At 46.3% G+C, this 19,190-nt stretch overlaps 1 protein-coding gene across 1 annotated transcript in view; it reads left to right on the forward strand.

Moving 5' to 3' along the window:
- PLXNA4 (plexin A4) overlaps positions 1-15,418 on the forward strand; it is a 511,402-nt gene extending 495,984 nt beyond the window's left edge. The window contains exons 31-32 of the mRNA XM_068400326.1: positions 7,625-7,775; positions 8,484-15,418. Of these exons, the coding sequence (XP_068256427.1) occupies positions 7,625-7,775; positions 8,484-8,579 (247 nt within the window). The 3' untranslated portion in view covers positions 8,580-15,418. The remainder of the gene's footprint in view (positions 1-7,624; positions 7,776-8,483) is intronic.
- Positions 15,419-19,190: the final 3,772 nt, after the last annotated feature.

Raw genomic sequence — 19,190 nt, forward strand, 5'->3', positions numbered from 1 at the left:
AAAGAAGGCTCAAGATATAGCATACCAAGGGTCAAGGTAGGGGGTGTTGTCAGTAGAGATAATGAAAACCGGTGCTGGAAGGGGCCTCAGGAGGTCAACCTGACCAGCTCTGGCCTCAGGGCAGGATCAGCTCTGTCTAAAGCCTTCCTGACGGCTTGTCTACCCCTTTCTTAAAGGCCTCCAGCAACCGAGCCTCTGCTCTCCTCAGGCAATCTGTTCCCGCGCTTCCCTGTCCTTCCCATCAGAGTATTTTCCCTGATGGCCAACCAAAATCTCCCTGGCTGTAATTAATGCCCATGCCATCTCATTGCATCCCCAGGGGCTGGGCGTACAGCTCGTTCCCTGCCTCCGTGCTGCAGCTTTTGGTGTTATCTATCTGAAGACTGTTTGCTTGTCTTTGCTCACTTTATGTCTCAAAAAAACTCGTGATATTTTCACATAGTGTAGTTTTCAACAGGCAAGATGAAAATGTGTCTACATGCAGAGGGTACAGCCTCAGACCCACACATCCTCTGCACTGAGACGATGCTGAATGGTGTCTTCTCCCAGAGAAACTACCTGTGCACCAATTCACTGAGTCATTGACTCAGTGCTGCCCACCCATTCTCTACCATTTATTCTGAGATGAAAAGCAGCAGGAAAAGCCATGCACATACAAAATAAAATCATTGCCCTAGCTAGGAGTGCATACACAGACAGAATCATTCCCTCAAGCTATTCAAGGCAAATCTCTGGAAAAACTGACAGGTCTTCAGCTAACTTTGGGACCAGTACCTTTACCTTAGCTGTCATGCTATTCCTGCCAAAGTCCAACCAGCGTCCAACAGCCTGGCCTTGAACCTCTCTCTGAAACAGGATCAGTCTGGGCTAACGGAGTCTTGCAGCTGCCTGTAGCTGAATCAGCACAAACGCAAACTTTGCAGCTCAGATGCCTCCCAGGAAACTAAAACTGCCATGCCGTGTCAACAGAAGAACTGACAGCATGTCCTTACATTGCTTCGCTTCATCCCATAACAGAGCTGGCAGCTAGGTTGTTCCCAAGCTTTCCTTTAGCCCTTCTCTGCTAAAGCAGTCCCCCATATCCCTTTCATGCATCTCTTCCTCCTTCAGCGGTCTGGATACAGCCGGCTATTGCATAACCCTAATTATGTTATTGCTGTAATTGCGTCTGCCGTCTGCAGCACATGGATTCGTTACAAGCTTTTCATATGCTAAAATGATTATTAATGAGTGCAGTCCCAACCCAGCTACGGCACAACAACAGCCATGACAAAAAGATCTTTTGGAAGGCAATTAGCTCCGTGCTAAGCTGCCTAAACCACGGTTGTGCTGGAAAATTTCAGACTGGAAAGGAAGCACTGGCGACGCGGCTTTTCTCTTCTCTTTTGATGAGTTAATGAGTTACTGAGTGGCAGCAGGCGCAGTCGTTCTTGTGAAACAGCTCCACTAAGGAGGCTTTCCTGGTTGGTACAGAAGGCAAGAGCATTTACCCCTGGCTAAATAGAGGGCAAGATGTATTCCCAAGTCACTGTTGTATTGCTTTCCTTGGGAAAACACAACAAAACAAAACAAAGACAACCCAGGGAAAGAGGAAGATGTGAAAGGAATAATTATTTTTTGAGAATAAGAGGCAGCACTACTATATACTGGTCCATCCAAAATCCTTCCCCATACAGCAGTGGCAGTGGATGGTCCCACTGTCTCATGGGCTCTGCTGTTCAAGCCAGGCTGGGATGAGTTGCTGTGTTAATGGTGCCTATGAAGTCACATCCTATGGTCTAGTATTCCTCATATCCTCCATCTGAGTTGCTGATGTGCCCGAGTGATGGATTTACCCCAATTTCTCAGGGGTTTTATTGCTTCTGAAGTGTAATGAACAAATTCCTGCCACATCAGAGAATGAACAGCCTTGAGGTACGAACTCAGGTTCCTCCTGTGATTCTGGGGAAACTCAAGCAAGTAAGGCAGGATCTTTTGATATGCATCTAAGGATCTTCTGGAAACAACTGGGAAAGAATCAACTGGAAATAACCAACACTGGAGTACAGAAGAATTTGCAAGTCTACAGCACCAGGCCAGCACATCTGACCAAGTAGTCACCGTCTTCTACTTTGAACTCTCAGTCTTGAACCTTTGGAGGCAGGCTAAGCTAGATTTGCTGCTTTGCTACCTTTCTGTCCCATTCAGAGTGAATCTGGCTTAGTCTTGTGTTCCCAACCTCCTGCTGGCTCATGCAGCCTCTGGGGCTGTGGAAGTGCGAATCAATGACCTGTCCATGTCTCAGGTGAGATCTGGTGGCCCTCAGCTTAGGGGTGCTCACAGGAGCAGCATGGTGAAAGAGCATCTCGGTCCCCCTGCATCGCCTCACACTTCAGCGATGGCGTGAGAGCTGTCAGCTGCAGAGGCGAAGGGAAACGACACACAGGCAGCCTTGCAAATGCTGGCAGTGAAAATGTGAGGACCTCTGGGGTTTAGTGACAGCTTCACAGTGGTTTTGAAGATGTTAGGGGTATGCAAATGGCAGAGAGGCCCTAAGTACCTCTGAGGATCTGGGCTCAAATAGAAGGTAAATAAAGACTCAGCAGGGATGTTGTCATCTCCCTGCCAGGATGCTTTAATATACACATTCATGATTTCTTTAGATAGCACAATGATGGCTTCATTAGAAACACTTTTGTATAAATAAGTCATTTGGCCATGGCAGAGTTCTGATGGAATGATATTATGTGTCTTCTCCCTGTACTAACAGCTAGGTTTGATTATTGGTACATGGTATTTTTCCCCCTTCTTTTTCTTTTATTTTTCCCATGAAACACACTTCCACAATATTTTGGTTTGCAGTCTTCATGGGAAATGGCTGCTGAGGTGTGTGATGGCCAGGGAATTGAGACCGGGGAGACCAGAACACTTTGGTACAGTGGTGGGTAATGGCCCATGAATCCAGAACACTGAGATCACAGCTTGAGAGTTTGTCATGGCTGGAGAGACCTCCAAGCCCTGAAGAGAAGGCTCCAGGGAGACCTTCTAGCAGCCTTCCACTACCTGAAGGGCCTACAGGAAAGCGGGAGAGGGGCTTTTTACAAGGGCATGGAGTGACAGGACGAGGGGGAATGGTTTTAAACTGAAAGAGGGGAGATTTAGATTAGATCTTAGGAAGAAATTCTTTGCTGTGAGGGTGGTGAGACACTGGCCCAGGTTGCCCAGAGAAGCTGTGGATGCCCCCTTCCTGGCAGTGTTCAAGGCCAGGTTGGATGGGGCTTGGAGCAACCTGGTCTAGTGGAAGGTGTCCCTGCCTGTGTCAGGGGGGTTGGAACTAGATGATCTTTAAGGTCCCTTCCAACCCAAACCATTCTATGATTCTATGAAACTCAGATTATTGCATGCTGTCCTTCAGTCCGGGGAGCAGTGCATGTTGCTTTTCCTTGTTCAGATGAGTCGTGGGAGCGTTATGCTGCTGGGAAAATATCTCTGCAGGGCTGGAAAGGGACTGGGGAGCTTTCAGACCCTTGTGAGCCACAGACTCAGGAGAGCATTGCTACGAGGTGAAAGGGAGACAGGACAAACTTGGAGAAGCAGACGATACGTGTGTCTGTATTTCACTTTCTAGAAGCACCATATCCCTACACCCAGTATGCTGCCGCCATTTGATAACTAGCTAAGCCAGAGAGAAAAAGGAGCATTTCAACTGGTTGTCAGAGCCAGACTGGCAAATACAACACAGTACATCTGCTTCCTTCCACCAGCCTCATTTATTTTTGCTGTGATGTGATCCCCTTCACTTTTCATTTTGTCCAGCAGGAGGGTGCCTATGTAATATTCATGAGGAGCTGGGCTCTTCTCCATGGGCTCTTCTTAGGCACCATAAATCAATGCATTTCACTGCATTGCAGACTGTTTTTCCCCTCAAGTCTATGAACATTGGAACGGGCTGCCCAGGGAGGTGGTGGAGTCACCATCTCTGGAGGTGTTTAAGAAAAGACTGGACATGGCACTTACTTAGTGCCATGGTCTAGTTGACATGGTGGTGTCAGGGCAATGGTTGGACTCGATGATCCCAGAGGTCTCTTCCAACCTGATTGATTCTGTGATTCTGTGTAACTGTGTTGGTTGCACATGGGTGAAGTTTTCTTTGGGTGAAAAGTCACACCTTGCTTTTTGACCATAAGACTCCTTGTTTCTCAGCAATGTGCTGTGGCTCTGAGGAGCCTGCGATTGCACTGTCATGGATGCCACCAGTTCCTGATGCTTTCTCTTGTCAGAAGTCCATGTAGCACAGGTCTGATTTTGCCCAGCTGCTGATGCTGATACCTGTTTGAGTTTTTCTGTGAGTAGAAAAAGTTTATTTATTTGACCTGCTCACCATCTTCTCCTGGAGGTAGTTCTGCAAGACAAGTCCTCACAGGATTTCTAGATGCCTGCTGTAATCTTAGACAACTGTTCAGGTCCACTTAGGGATTGAGGGTTAGGCAACATGTAAAGCAAAATCAAGCCCAGACCACTCATCACTGGAGTACTGGGAGTGTTAGCAATTGGGAAGAAAACTCATCCACATGAAGCAGATAGATAAGCAGGCACTTCTTTATTTCAGTGCTGGGGACACGGGGGATAGCTCCACCATACCTGTCTGCCCAAACATCAAAATCCATCAATTTTTATACACTTTTTCTGTTGAGTCATTGTTACATAAGTTGTTTTACATAAAACTGCACATTATGCTCACTCTTAATTTAACCTTTGCTACGATTGGTTTCATTAATTATATAACCTTATCAATATTCTTACTCTAAAACAATCATTGGTTAGTTCTACTGTACTGATTGGAAAATATCCCTGATATTCAAATCAGGATGGGAAGGGTAAGGGGGTTTCCAAGCAGCATAACTGGTGTCCGTGATGGTCTCCTTAGTTTCTTAAACAAAACATAGAAAACTCCAGGAACTTCCTGGTGAAGCTTCTCTAGTTACCTATTTCAAACCTAACAATGCAATTATTCTACTTCTTAATCAAACCTGACTGTCTATATGATTAAATCTTGATTATTTTACCAGAGTATTCACAACAGGAGTGGGTATTATTTAGACCATGAGACTGAGTTAAACTAGGATTTTTGGCTGCTCCTGAGCCCAGAAAACAAGGTGCTAGGACTCCAGTGTTATACGTACTGGAAGTTTCAGTAAAGTGAATGCAGAGGTTTGCATGAGTTTTTATGATGAACCAGAGTCTAGCTCTGGAAGCAGTCAGGCTAGAAGACTATGCACAGAGCCAAGAAGGACCTCTGCCTCCTGTGCCTTGCTCTCTCAAGGGTTACATCAACCGCCCCCTCCAAAACCAGGACAGCAACTGAGACCAACCTGTTGCAATAAACCAGGATGGGACTGCAGGGCACAAAACCAGACCGAGAAAAACTGTGGCCTTCTGGTGTGGAGGGGTTTCCTCCCAGTGCTCTTGCACTGTGCTATCTTTCATAGGAGACTTCAGCAGCTGCTCGTCCCGCTCTGTCACAGAGAGTATTTTCCCACTTGTCTATCTGAAGGATCCTTATCATGCAGCACTTCAGTGTCCAATTGCTCTGCAGTGGAAAACAGCCTCCATCTCAGCAGGTGTCTCAACGCTGTTTACAGGACACCTGTCAGCTCTTTTGGCTCCCCGTCCCCTCTGCTTCCTAATTATAAAATTGTGGATTGCTGCAGCTATGGGCTTTTTTTCTTTTTTTTTTTTTTTTCCTTGTGCACAAAATGTCAAATTGCAGAAATTAAAAATGTAAATGATGGCATCTAATTAACCAGTTGACAGCAGAGCACAGCTGCGAGTGACAGTGACTGATTACCTTCCGCAAACCTTGTCCTCCAAGACCTGCCTTACCCAGGGGACGAAGGACATTGAAAATAGCAACTTCCTTAAAGAGACATTGTTCTGCTGATGAAGCCTAATGGGCAATGGTTCTGGGGGATCTATATCCTACGTGTAAAGCCTCAGTCCTCTTGAGCTCAAGGGGAATGGCGTTGACTCCTAAGGAAAGCAGATTTTCCCCAGTTAGAATGGGGATGAGAGTGTTGAAGGCTGTTGCCATAAGCTGACTTCAGACCAGCTTAAAATCTGGGGCAAAAGGGAGATGCTGAGCAGCAGAAGAGTTCCTGGGATAGACTGGATTCAGTGGGAGAGGTGGATGATGTTAGCAATGGCTGCAGATGTACTAGTGTGAATGGTGCAAGAAAGCATGCAAGGTGGGTGTTTTTCATAGAATCATAGAGTCACAGAATGGTTTGGGTTGGAAGGGACCTTAAAGATCATCTAGTTCTAACCCCCCTGCCACAGGCAGGGACACCTTTCAACTAGACCAGGTTGCTCCAAGCCCCATCCAACCTGGCCTTGAACACTGCCAGGGAGGGGGCAGCCACAGCTTCTCTGGGCAACCTGGGCCAGTGTCTCACCACCCTCACAGCAAAGAATTTCTTCCTAAGATCTAATCTAAATCTCCCCTCTTTCAGTTTAAAACCATTCCCCGTTGTCCTGTAACTAGCTGCCCTTGTAAAACGTTCCTCTCCCGCTTTCCTGTAGCCCCTTCCGTTACTGGAAGGCTGCTAGAAGGTCTCCCCGGAGCCTTCTCTTCTCCAGGCTGAAGAGCTGCAACTCTCTCAGCCTGTCTTCATAGCAGAGGTGCTCCAGCCCTCTGATCATCTTCATGGCCTCCTCTGAATTTGTTCCAACAGCTCCATGTACTTCTTATGTTGGGGGCCCCAGAGCTGGACACAGTACTGCAGGTGGGGTCTCACGAGAGCGGAGTAAAGGGGCAGAATCCCTTCCCTTGACCTACTGTCCATGTTTCTTTTGATGCAGCCCAGGACACGGTTGGCTTTCTGGGCTGCAAGCACACACTGCTGGCTCATGTTGAGCTTCTTGTCAACCATCACCCCCAAGCCCTTCTCCTCAGGGCTGCTCTCAATCCATTCTCTGCCCAGCCTGTATTTGTGCTTGGGATTGTCCCGACCCACATGCAGAACCTTGTACTTGGCCTTGTTGAACTTCATGTGGTTCACGCAGGCCCAGCTCTCAAGCCTGTTAAGGTCCCTCTGGATGCCATCCCTTCCCTCCAGTGTGTTGACCACGCCACACAGCTTGGTGTCATCAGCAAACTTGCTGAGGGCGCACTCAATCCCACTGTCCATGTCGCCAACAAAGATGTTAAACAGGACCGGTCCCAATACTGACCCCTGAGGGAAATCCTGAGCTCTCAGTGGCAGGGAGATCAGTGGGACTTCTCTGTGGGACTAGAGGCAGGGCTCAAAGCCCTTGAAAGTGTGACAAAAGAATCCAGTATCAATAGGTACCCCATACTTCTTTGATGGCATGGAGAAAGTTTACAGGACGCTCTTTGGGACTTCAGTCTCAGAATAGGGTTGAGTGAATACAACACACATCTGGTATTCAGGAATAGTTCTTCAGTAATTTCCACTTTGGCTAAGTCATCTCCCTTGTTGTAGAAGAAGAGCATGACCAGATATCATTGGTGCACCAGAAGAACCTGAGAGTGCTAAGTGTGTTCTTTCTCCTTATAGTTTGTAGCTTTCGCCTCTGGACCCCCTACTCTTTTCCCTCAAGAAACGCTTGTATTTCTCTCTCTCAGGTACTATTCAGACATCGCCAAAATGCCAGCAATCAGTGACCAGGACATGAATGCATACTTGGCTGAGCAGTCTCGCATGCATATGAACGAGTTCAACACCATGAGTGCGCTCTCAGAGATATACTCCTACGTTGGCAAGTACAGTGAGGAGGTAAGAGCCTTGGAGGGGGAAGAGCAGTTCTGCAGGACCATGGGACAGCCCACCCATTCCCAGGGCAAAGCATGTGTCACAGATACCTATCTTCATCCCGGCTAGGGGGATGATGGATTTAAGGAGCGAAAAGCAAAGCCTAGGGTCTGGAAAGGGAAGGTCTGGGATTATTTGTTTCCCCAGTACTCTTCCATCTGGAAGCCTGTTATTTTTGTCTCCTATTATTGATCAACCAGATTTAGCTGGCTTGCAGCAGTTGATGGTCAGATGTTAGCTTGCTACAGAGGAGCCCTACGTGAGCTCTGCATCACCTGTGGCCAAAAGGTGTTTAAGTGTATGTGCCCGGTGCCATTTCAGATACCCTAAAGCATCCAAGAATGGTCCAGCAGGCATGATACAGGACTTAAAGGTGACCAGCATGGTTCTATGTGTTGAAGACTGGGTGAGACCCCTTAGGACATCTAAAGTGGCATGGCAAGGTGATGAATAAAGCCACCAAATAACTGATCTCAAAGATAAGAATCCATTTGATTGGTTGCAATCTAGAGGTCTGCATTTAGTTGGATCGATCCCAAACCACCTGCCTAGTTCCCTGCTGGCTGACCATTCTCCTTTGCATGATCTAAGATAAGCCTAGGACCTGCCTTAGAGAAAGCTAGCCCTCATCTGCTGCTGTAAGTCCTCACTTCTTTCCCTCTTCTTTTCCAGATTCTCGGAGCCCTTGATCAAGATGACCAGGCTGGGAAACAGAAACTTGCCTACAAACTTGAACAAGTCATAACCCTCATGAGCATAGACAGCTGAGAACTGTCCTGCCAGGGACACCCTGGGAGGGATAAACCAAGTCGTGCCTCACTCAAGATCATCATCTTTACCAAGTGCAAGTTTTGATCAGCTGTAAGCAGAGTCACCTGAACAGCATTCCTCTCTCTCTCATTTCTTTCTCTTTCAAAATCTATGGACAGAGCGACGAAGCCCCAGGGGTTAAAAGACTGCAGAGGAATCTTGGCTCTGGGGACATCAAGACATTCAGGTGGAGCTCTCCTTTTCACTGGTCCCCTCTGCCTTTACCCTAGAAGAAAACTATTACACACACACAAAAAAAAACCCCAGAAACCCTCCCCCAACATCACATGATCACTCTACAGTTGGGAAATTGGGAGGTAATTTCTGTCATGCTGCTTTAACTGCCCTCCAAGGGCTGTAGCCTCTGGAGCGGACATGGAAATGAACTCAGTATTACTAAAAGTCTCCCCAAGGGGAAGGCAGCCTGCCTGCAGGGATCCTGGAGGGCAGGAGCAGATCGAGATCCTCTCCTGCAGAGCCATTGCAAGTCTATGTCTTGATAGTGACCCACTGGGAGAGGAACCCCAAGGCTCTCCAAAAAACGCCACAGCTCCGTCCAGAGTGGGACCATTGTGGCTCTTATCTGCCTGGGCAAACAGCGGTGTAGCTGCTCTCTTGGGGCAGGGGAAGGGTCAAGAGGGGAGGAGGAGACCAACACTCCTCTGCCCATGTGTTTCCTATGGTTATTCTTATTTTTCAAAGAGACCTGTGTCCCCCTCCGTCTTTCCCATTGTGTCCTGTTGGTTATAGCACTGCGGCGAAAATGCTCTCTCTGCTCAGTGGCATCTCGGTGGTGGTGGTTCTGTTCCTTCTGGCAATGGACAGCACAGCATCTCCCTCATTCCCACCTCAGCTTGGAAAGCAAGAGCCACAAGTCTCATTTTGTTCCAGGCAAGGAGTTCAGCCTCAAAAACCAACCAGAGGGGTTTTTTTTAAAGCTGTTAGTTCTTTCCGTTTTGTTTCCTCAACTGGAACAAAGCTATTGTTTTCTCATGGTGGAATATCAGAAGGATACTGAAAGGCTTGCCATGAAGCAAGGTGGTACATAGGACTGATGGTAAAACCTTCCTTCAAAGCCACTCCTAAGAGGAACTGTCACCGCACATTTTGGAAGGAGATCCTGGAGGAAATCCAAATGAAACACTGCAAAATATTCTTCTACCTAGATACCCCCAGCCGAACTGCATGTCTTCTGGTGGTCTCTGAACCACTGTAAGCTCATCTGCCTTTTGGTGCCAACTCCTGGCATTTCCTCTTCATTTCTGGAACCAACAGGCCTTGCTGAAGGCATACTTGTTGCCTGGGAAGGATTTGCTCTCTCTTTGCACTTCCTATCCCTTCAGAGATCACTGTCACCACAGAACAATTGTGCGTGATTACCCTGACCTAGCCTCTGTTCAGCTCCTCCAGAACAACATCTCAACCTGTTTCATGGCCAACAAGAGTGAGCTCCTGCATCTCTTCTGTGTTTGGCTGTTTTGTTCGTACAGCTGCCAACCTGGATAACACCGTGGTTCAGCATAGTGGGAGACCCTCAGGATCTGGAGAACTTTGCATCTTGTACACTGTGGAGGCAAGAGCTGGGTCTGCATTCATCTCACCAGAAATGAACAGAGCTCACTAGCAGATGGAGGAGTGGCTTCATGCCACGGAGAATCAGTCCACATCCATCTCACACCATCCTCAGAGCTACAGCCTGGAATCTACTTTGCACCTGGAGGGAGGAAGGGGTAAAGACAGGGTGTGTAAATTGATTATATGACGAGTGCATTTGGTTTTATTCATGCCTCTTGCTAGCAAACCAGAACCTCTTCAGAGCGACGGATCATGGGTGGATCTAAAGGGGGTTGTGGTGCAAACAGAAGTCAGTCAGCAAGTGGGTTTCACTCAGCCAAGCAGATATACATGTAGGCAAGTCTTTCTAAAACCATTTAAGAACAGCAGTCCAAAACTGGATGTGTCTGTGGGGAGAATACCGCAAGATTCATATTGAAACAGCAAAATTAGGGACACGTCTTGGTTTTAAAACCCCAGACATTTCTCTCTTTATTATAATTATTATTATTTTGTGCGTGTGCGTGTGTGTATCTGTGTGCGCGTGTGTGTTATTTCCTTTTTAATTTTGCTTGCTTTCTGTTTGATTGCTGAGCTGATGGACTCATCATGCACCTTATGGACATCTCAGCATTTTTAAGAGGCCTGCGCATTGGGGATGATTTGGGTTTGGCTGGTTCTGCCATGGTTTTGTTGATCCATTTAGTAATGTCAGCGCATGTTCCAGATCCATTGATTATGGCTGTGAAAGTGGGGTTGAAGTCCCACCAGAGCCAGCGGTAAGAAAATTACAACAACAACACAAACACAATATTTTTTATAAGTACATAAAAAAGGAAAATTTAAAAAAAAAAAAAGTGAAGAAACCAAAGGTTTTGACAAACAAAGTGCCACAAAAGATACATATGGACCTTATTGTCATGCCTTGTACTCACAGCTGGATGGTAGGAGTCTAAGGACAAATAGCTGGCTTGGAGGGAAGTGGTTATGAGTGATGGGCTATGCTGCCTGGACATGCACACATGAAAGGAAGAAGAAGCTGTTTAAAAAAAAAAAAAAGTATCGAAGTGAACTGGTGTGATCCTGCACTGTTACTGAAGTCAGAAGAACACCACAGGGGAAACTTGAGACTCGCCCTGTTTCTTTTTGATGTTTTCAGGGCTGTGTTTTTGTTTTATTATGGTTGTTTTCCATTGTCATTATTTTATTTCTTCTTGCTGGTACGGAGTTTTTCATCTGTAATGTATATATATTTTTCAAGAAAAACTTGAACACCTCCGAGACACTGAGAATGAAACAATTAAGGGAAATGGGAAGCACCATGAGATTGGTGTCTTAACGCTTCCCAAGTTCCCATTTAGGCATTTCCATTTTCTCTCCACGCTCTTCTTTTCCCAAGCCCCAGGATTTGAAAGAAAATCTGTATTTTTCTTCCCTTTCATCTCCTCCTTATTTTTCTTTTTGTTTTTCTTCATTTAGTTTTGAGCTGGTTTTGGTTTTCATTTGGAAAATGTGCCAGAATCATGATGTGAATGCGTGGGCTTCCTCCCCTGTCCCCTTCAGTGCCCTCCCCATTTCCAATGACTGTCCCAGCATCACCCAGTCTGTAAGAGGTCTTGGCATATTTCTTCCCAGCCTCACCTGTTGAGCTATCTATTTTTTAAGTGCATGTAAAACACAACTAAAAACAAAGACACAAGCAGAAGAATGAGCCCTACTACAACACGGATGTGTTCTTTTCCTCTTCCTTTGATTTGTTTCCCCCCACCTCCCTTTCCACACTTTAAAAATACCCAATAGATAGTATTCCACACTGTTTTTCAAGCCACACAGACACAATCAGAGCCAAAGTCCCTAGAAGTCAATGGACAGGCTCCTAATATCCAGAATACACCAGATGATAGGCTGATCTTTATGGATATGTCTCAAACACTGCAATCGAGACAATGAACGCTGACACTTGCAGCACCATCAAAAATGGGGAAAGGGAACTCATGAAGGCTCTCTGTGGTCCTTTTGAGAGAGCTAAGATTATATCTTCACAGCAGAGTTTGCTCTGGGACTTTGTGCCTGGGTTAGAGGAACAAAAGGTGAACAGTCCCTATTCAAACACATTGTGTCCTCCCTGTGAGTGTACTCACCTATCACAGTGATCACATTGTGATCTGAGACATAATCCATCATGTCGTGTGCTTTTGCAGACTGAGCCTTCTAGTAAACGCTGTTGTGAGAAAGAGTGTTAGTGCTTGAACAGACAGCACAGGAGAACTACCAAAAAGGAGAAATGCAGCACTTTCCTCTCCCAAAATGCCTCAGTCCTTCTCTTCCCACTCTTCATTCTGTCCTGAACATAGCTGAAGGTTTGGTCTGATCCAGCATACACCAGCCTTGTTCCGTTAGGTAAGAGAGCTATGCCAATTTTTTCATCTGTAGTTTTACCACTGCAGTTGTCTTATCATACCTCTTTGACACTGGAGACTACAAAAAATTGTTATGACATGAAGATTTACCAGCAGAATTTTGATTGGTATTTGCTTTAACTGAAAAGTGATTACCAAAGTTTCCAGATCTTGTGCATTAGCCCACAGGAAGGTGTTTACCACAAGGGGAAAGAGACCAAGTAAATCACATAATTGTCATTATTTTTAATTATGCTATTGAAAAATGATAGAGTTTTTAGAGACCAGTGGCCAGTCTCACTGTTGAGTCAGCCAACACAAAGACTACACATCCCTTCCAAAGTTCCTAAAGTCTGGCATTCCTATGATGTAACAACCCAAGCACAAACCAGCTAATATCAAAAGGAAAATTGCTTAAAAGTAGGCCAAAACACAAAATGTAGATCTGTCCTTCCCCAAGGCTTTAGTGAAGTGCTTTGGAAAGAGACACTACTGTGCGGAAGACTCTTCCAAAGAAAGACTGGAAACCTGAAAGGACTGAGTCCTAGGGCTCCTCTTAGTGGGGCATACATTTGTGTCTCCCCAAAGGACCCTCAAATCCAAGGACCATCCCACACCAAAAAGAAAAGTCTGGCTGCTGGAGATGACCAGGACTACTCTCTCACATCACCAAGGCATCAGTGAAACAAGTCATGCTTCACCCTTCCCAGCAGTCTGTAGAAGAATTACTCATGAAGCAGATTTATCTGATAGTGTAGAGATATTTCTTGGTGCTGTAAAAGGAACGAGAGAGAGGAAGAAAACTGGTCCTGCTTCCCAAACTCCTGATGCAGGCTCTAGTGTGTGAGAGGTTTGCTCCTCCACAGAAAACTGTTGCGGTGGCCATTGCTGATGTGGGAAGTTGACGTGACAAGATAAGCACTTTGCCAGAACCCCGTCAGTCCCAACAAAGTGGTTTTAGTCCCTTTCTTGTCCCTGGTTCAGCATTTACCTACAGAAGCCAGACAGAGAGCACTGTATAGAAATGTGTATTGTAGTCCCACTTCGTTTGTGTTGGTTTTGGGTAGCTCACCAAAAATTGCATCCAGGAACCCAGTTTGCATGTCCCACTGCCTTGAATGAGGAAATCAGTATAAAAATCCAGCTCTTGAATCAGTGTTGTTTTTTAAACTCCTCTGAGCCTCTGATAACCTCCTCTCCTGGGATGACCAGGGAAGCCCAGGAATGGATCTCTTTCTCCAAACTAGGGAGCTATGATCATGTACACGGTCATAGTAGGTTGCGTTTTTGTGTTGACAGATGCCTCACCATTGACAACTTTTGGGTAGAGAAGTATTGGCATAGCCTCAGTGACACCAGGGCAATTTGCTCTGTGCATCTGATGAGTAGTAAAAGACTTGTCCTCCAGGGCAGGTGGAGGTCTTGGGATGTCATAGCTCTTTCCATCCAAATTTGGTGTGCTGTGGCGCAGGCAACTGATGAAGCAAGTGAACCTCAACGTCATGGTGTGAACCTCAGTCTCCTGGCCATTCACAGCCTGAGTTTTCCTGCTTTGCACCCAATGCTGTTCCCATTTCAGAGTATCGTTTGGTCCATGGAGTCCTGCAGTTTTCCCTCACCTTTGCCACTGTGTAATGCCCCTTCCTCCAAAAAATTTGTGTTGTCTTACAGGGGATAACCATTTTGCGGAGAATGCTTTGAAAACGGAGCTTGTCAACCTTGTTTTATTTGGGATGCCTCAGTTCACTACACTGTTAGAGAAACACCCAAAGGGACACAGGCTTACAGCAATGAATTAATTTGTAGAAAGATGTCAAGAAAAAAAAAGAGAAAAAAAAAAGATTTACACTTGGAAAAAAATAAAACCACCAAAAAAACCCCAGCGAGGATATAAAGCTGCTTAGTCTAATCAACCTGTCACGTGTGTGATTTCTGTTGTCGTCGTTGTTGTTTGTTCATTGGCTTTTTTTGTGTGTTAATCTTCTGTTCTAAAAATGGAAAGTTTACCTCAAGTAATTCTTCCTGCTTGGAAACAGATCACCTCAAAGACACTCTCGGCAGAGAGCAGTGTGCAGGGAAGCTCAGTAAAGTGAACCTGGGTGTAGAAAATGGGGAAAACCAGGACATTTAGGCTCTTTCAGCATTCCCTTCTCTTTCCAATGTGGTCTGGCATGGCTCCTTGACTGAGGACAGCATTTCTCAGTAGGAGAGGTTGCTGTTGACTTTCCGATAGAGCCAGTGGAGATATCAAGGCACGTGTCCAAGCTTGCAGTCCTTTCTGAAGTATCTTAAGAGAAACTTGGTGTTATTTAAAATTTTGATGCTGCTCTTTCTCCAGTCCCTGGAGAAAACCCACTTTCCAGGCCAGAGTGGAGTAAGGAAGCAGAGAGATTAGGTGCTAGCTAAATGCTCCCAGTGTTTTCCCCAAAAAATCAAGATGAGAGGCAACTGGATTATTTAATGTCACAAGACAGGCCCTTCCTAGTGTCTGACCCTGTGTCTTGGACATACACATGAGCCCAGAAGTCTTATTCTCTGTTTTGCTAAAGCTTCCACCTTAAATACAAAATCAATGTAAAGACATATCCTTTCACTATAGTGTTACTAACAGCCTCAAAGAGATGTCAAGACAGCATTAGAAAGGAGGTTGGGATCCTTTTTCTTAGGTTGTTGTTGTTGTTGGTTTGATTTTCTTTTGAATTGATCCTAGTTAAAAATAAATAAAATCTATACTATTTAAATTGGAATCCCGTTGTTACTTGGTAAAGGCAAAGCTTCTGTACCTTTGTTATAATTAATTGTATACCTGTGTATGTAAATATAAGGCATTCCTATTTTGCAGTCCAGAACAAAAAAGAAAAAAAAACTATTTGTAATATAGAATAAAGTTTATTAAAAAAAATAAAGAAATAAAAATGCCCCAGGCTTTGATTGCTGCTTTCTGTGGCCAAATGGAGCCAGAGAGAGGGAATTCAAGTGAAGGAGGAGCATGAAACTGGAGACCGTGTAACTGCTCAAAGCAAGTCCCCTTCACACCTACACTGTAGGAGCCCTCTCCCAAGTTCAGGCTCCCCCACCATCCACACTACATTCTCTAGAGTTTCCTTAGTGTTCCAGAGAGTCAGCACATGTTGGCGTTTTGGGCTGGACTTCATAGTCATGCCCATGGACTGGGCTGGTGAAGTGTGGTGGGAAGTGGATCCCAGCTGAGCAGACCCCAGCTATATGTAAAGAGAGGGCAAAGGCTTGGGGATCAGCATGCTTATGTCAACAAATGACTGTGAAAAGCTTTCTTCCACCAATCCCCTTCCTTCCTGTCTTCCTTCCTTCCTTCCTTCCTTCCTTCCTTCCCACCTTCCCCTGCCCCCTCCTCTCTCTCTCTTTATTTCTCTCTCACACAAGAACCCATTTATTGGGTTTTTTGAATTTTTTTTGGAGAGATGGGATCCAGACAGGTGATTCCTTTCCATCTGCCTTTGGGGTGTCATCAGTTGTGCATTTTGAAGATGATTGACAAGATCATGAACTCAAGGATGCTGTTAGAGGAACTATATCCTACGGCTTTCGAAAGTCCTCAGTGGGAGCCTCTGATTCCTTGGCCATTACAGTAGAGTAGCAATCATCACACTGAGTTTCAAACCTGGAAGAGTCATAGGTAGTCTTAAGTGGACAAGCAAACACCCCAGCCCACTTGCTGCTTTGTTCCCAGGATGTCATGCCAGGCCTGGGACTACTGCTGGGGCAAGCCCTGCTTGCAGCACTCATGGTTGGCCATGAAAATAGGGAGAAATCTTGTGTCCTCCTCATCTATATCCTTGGCTGGAGGCAGAAGATGGATGTCTCTCCAAGGCAGAGGGAAGGATCAACTGCCTGTGGGCAGATCTGCAGTCCTCTTGCTGCCAGGCAATCTCTGCATGTATGCTCGCAGCTGCTCCCCAACCACTGTTCTCCCCTTATCCTATGGTTATTATCTTATGATACTGTCTTTTGAACGGCTGTTGCAAAGAGTAAATCTTTAATGAAGGAGGTCAGACTCCCTGGGACTGATGGCAGGCTTGGCCAAGCCTGGTCTGGGTTTACACTGCTGTGACACAGGTCTGCATGGTTTAACATATCAGCCTCATCATGTAACCCAAAGGACAGGAAACTTAACCTGAGACACCTGAGCTGAAGGCAAATTGGAGATAAAAGACTCATAGGTGCTTTTCACTGACACTACAAAGCAGGGACAAAGCTCTGCCATCTCAAGAGCTGGGCATGTGGCATCAGCATCTTTACCAGCCTTCTCTGCCTGTGTATGCTCCCAGCGTTTCCCACTGGGAAACTCTGACTGGAGTGAGAGCTGCATGCCTGGAGATGGTGCTACTCCTGCCGTGCTCTGAAGGGCTAAGCCTCTGTCATCCGTCAAAGAACGAGACAGCTGGCAGATGTTATGGGATTTGCAGACCACGGTGCCAACATAAGGCCTGTGGAAAGCAAACACCTTTTTGCTGAACTTGGATCTGCAGGTCTCAGCTCAATGGAGAGCATGGAAAGGAAGTAAGAAAGTGGGTTTCAAAAAGGGAAGGGGGTAAAATGAAGCTCTGATAGCCTTTGCAATAGGCTTCAACAAGTGTCTGGGTACCTGTAGATGAGCAGCATATGTACACCGACAGACTGACCATATCCAGCCACAGAAATCACAGAATCAATCAGGTTGGAAGAGACCTCTGGGATCATCGAGTCCAACCATTGCCCTGACACCACCATGTCAACTAGACCATGGCACTGAGTGCCATGTCCAGTCTTTCCTTAAACACATCCAGAGATGGTGACTCCACCACCTCCCTGGGCAGCCCCTTCCAATGGCTAATAACCCTTGCTGAGAAGAAATGCTTCCTAATGTCCAACCTGAACCTCCCCTGGTGAAACTTGAGGCTATGTCCTCTTGTCCTATCGCTAGTTGCCTGGGAGAAGAGGCCGACTCCCACTCCACTACAACCTCCCTTCAGGTAGTTGTAGACTGCAATAAGGTCACCTCTGAGCCTCCTCTTCTCCAGGCTAAACAACCCCAGCTCCCTCAGCCGTTCCTCAGAGGTCAGGCCCTCCAGACCCTTCACCAGCTTGGTCGCCCTCCTCTGGACTCGCTCCAGCATCTTTCTTGCAGTGCGGGGCCCAGAACTGGACACAGGATTCAAGGTGCAGCCTCACCAGTGCAGAGTACAGAGGGATGATCACTTCCCTAGATTGGCTGGCTACACTATTCCTAATAGAGGCCAGGATGCCATTGGCCTTCTTGGCCACCTGGGCACACTGCTGGCTCATGTTTAGAATGAGAACTCTGTGTCCATCTGCTCCTTGGGACACAGCAAAGGAAAAGTCCTTGTTACCCAAAAGGGCTCGCATCAGTCTGCCAGCATGTCCCAGCAGCAGGTCAGTCAGTCACAGCAGTGTATTGCCTGTGTAGGTATCACCCATCAGACTCCTCTGGGCAGCAGGATGAATTGCAGGAAATTATGCTAGAAAATTTTGTGTGCAAAGTAGTGCTTCAGGTTTTGGCTATTCTGAATTATTAGTGTATTTAGGGTCTCTGCAGCCTATTTTTGCCCATAACTAATCAACCCAGTCACTATTTTTGAGACTGGACACAGCAGTGTATTGCATGTTTCTGACAATCCGTAGGGCAGGGCATGGCTGGGACCTACTCTGTCATTCTGTAACTGAACCTCATATGTGATACGTACCGGACCACGGTTTCCTCTTGTCTTTGGTGCCAAGACCAGGAAACAACACAACACCAACTATTCCCACAAAAACACCCTTCCAAACACTAAATGGGGCTTCAATTACTTAGCACAGCCAAACAAACAGATTCCAGGCTTGTGGTAACTCCCTGTTGACAGCTGTAAGCTCAAAATGTTTGCTTTCAAGGGGGTTACATGTGTGGTCTTGCTACTACTCAGTGGAGAATTTACCTATTGATTCAACAAGAGCTGCAAGAGTAGGAGAAGAAAAACCTCTGACATGGGTGTGTCTGCAACAGGACAAGGCATCAGTCTGGTGCCTGCTGGGGCACTTTGAAGATCCTGAAGACCTCAACTCAGGTCCTGTTTGCTGGTTTGCAAGTGCATGACAGAAACAGCACAACTGTGTTGGAAGCACCAGCCGCTTCTCCCAGTTTCAGTCTCTGAAATTACTCTGTTCAGCTCCCAAATAGGCTAAGCTGGATATTCAAGGCCAACCAGTTATCTGCAAAGCAAGCAGGAGCCATCTTGCCATCTCTTCACTAAGATCATTGGTGTTTCTCTGTCCATGCTGGATTATCCCACCCCCAAGCTACAGGAAAGAGGCATTTCCAAAGCTTTCCTGCTTTTACTGTCCACAAGAGGTGATGTCCATTTCCTGCATCTCAATCCATCCCACCTTCAATCTCCTCCACTAAGGACATGGTGACCATTTGCCTCAGCTCTGTGACAACACCAGTGTAAATAACATCCCCTAAGTACCCCTCAAAAACCTGGCAGGGGAGAGGGCAGGGCAAAGCTAAGAACTGGTCTTCATCTGTCAGACCAAAGCTAGGAGCCGGTCTGCAGCTCTGCTTCCCAAAGCAATCCCAGATGTCAGCCGAGAAGGACTA

Source organism: Nyctibius grandis, chromosome 5, assembly GCF_013368605.1.
Source record: "Nyctibius grandis isolate bNycGra1 chromosome 5, bNycGra1.pri, whole genome shotgun sequence".
Lineage (NCBI taxonomy): Eukaryota > Metazoa > Chordata > Aves > Nyctibiiformes > Nyctibiidae > Nyctibius > Nyctibius grandis.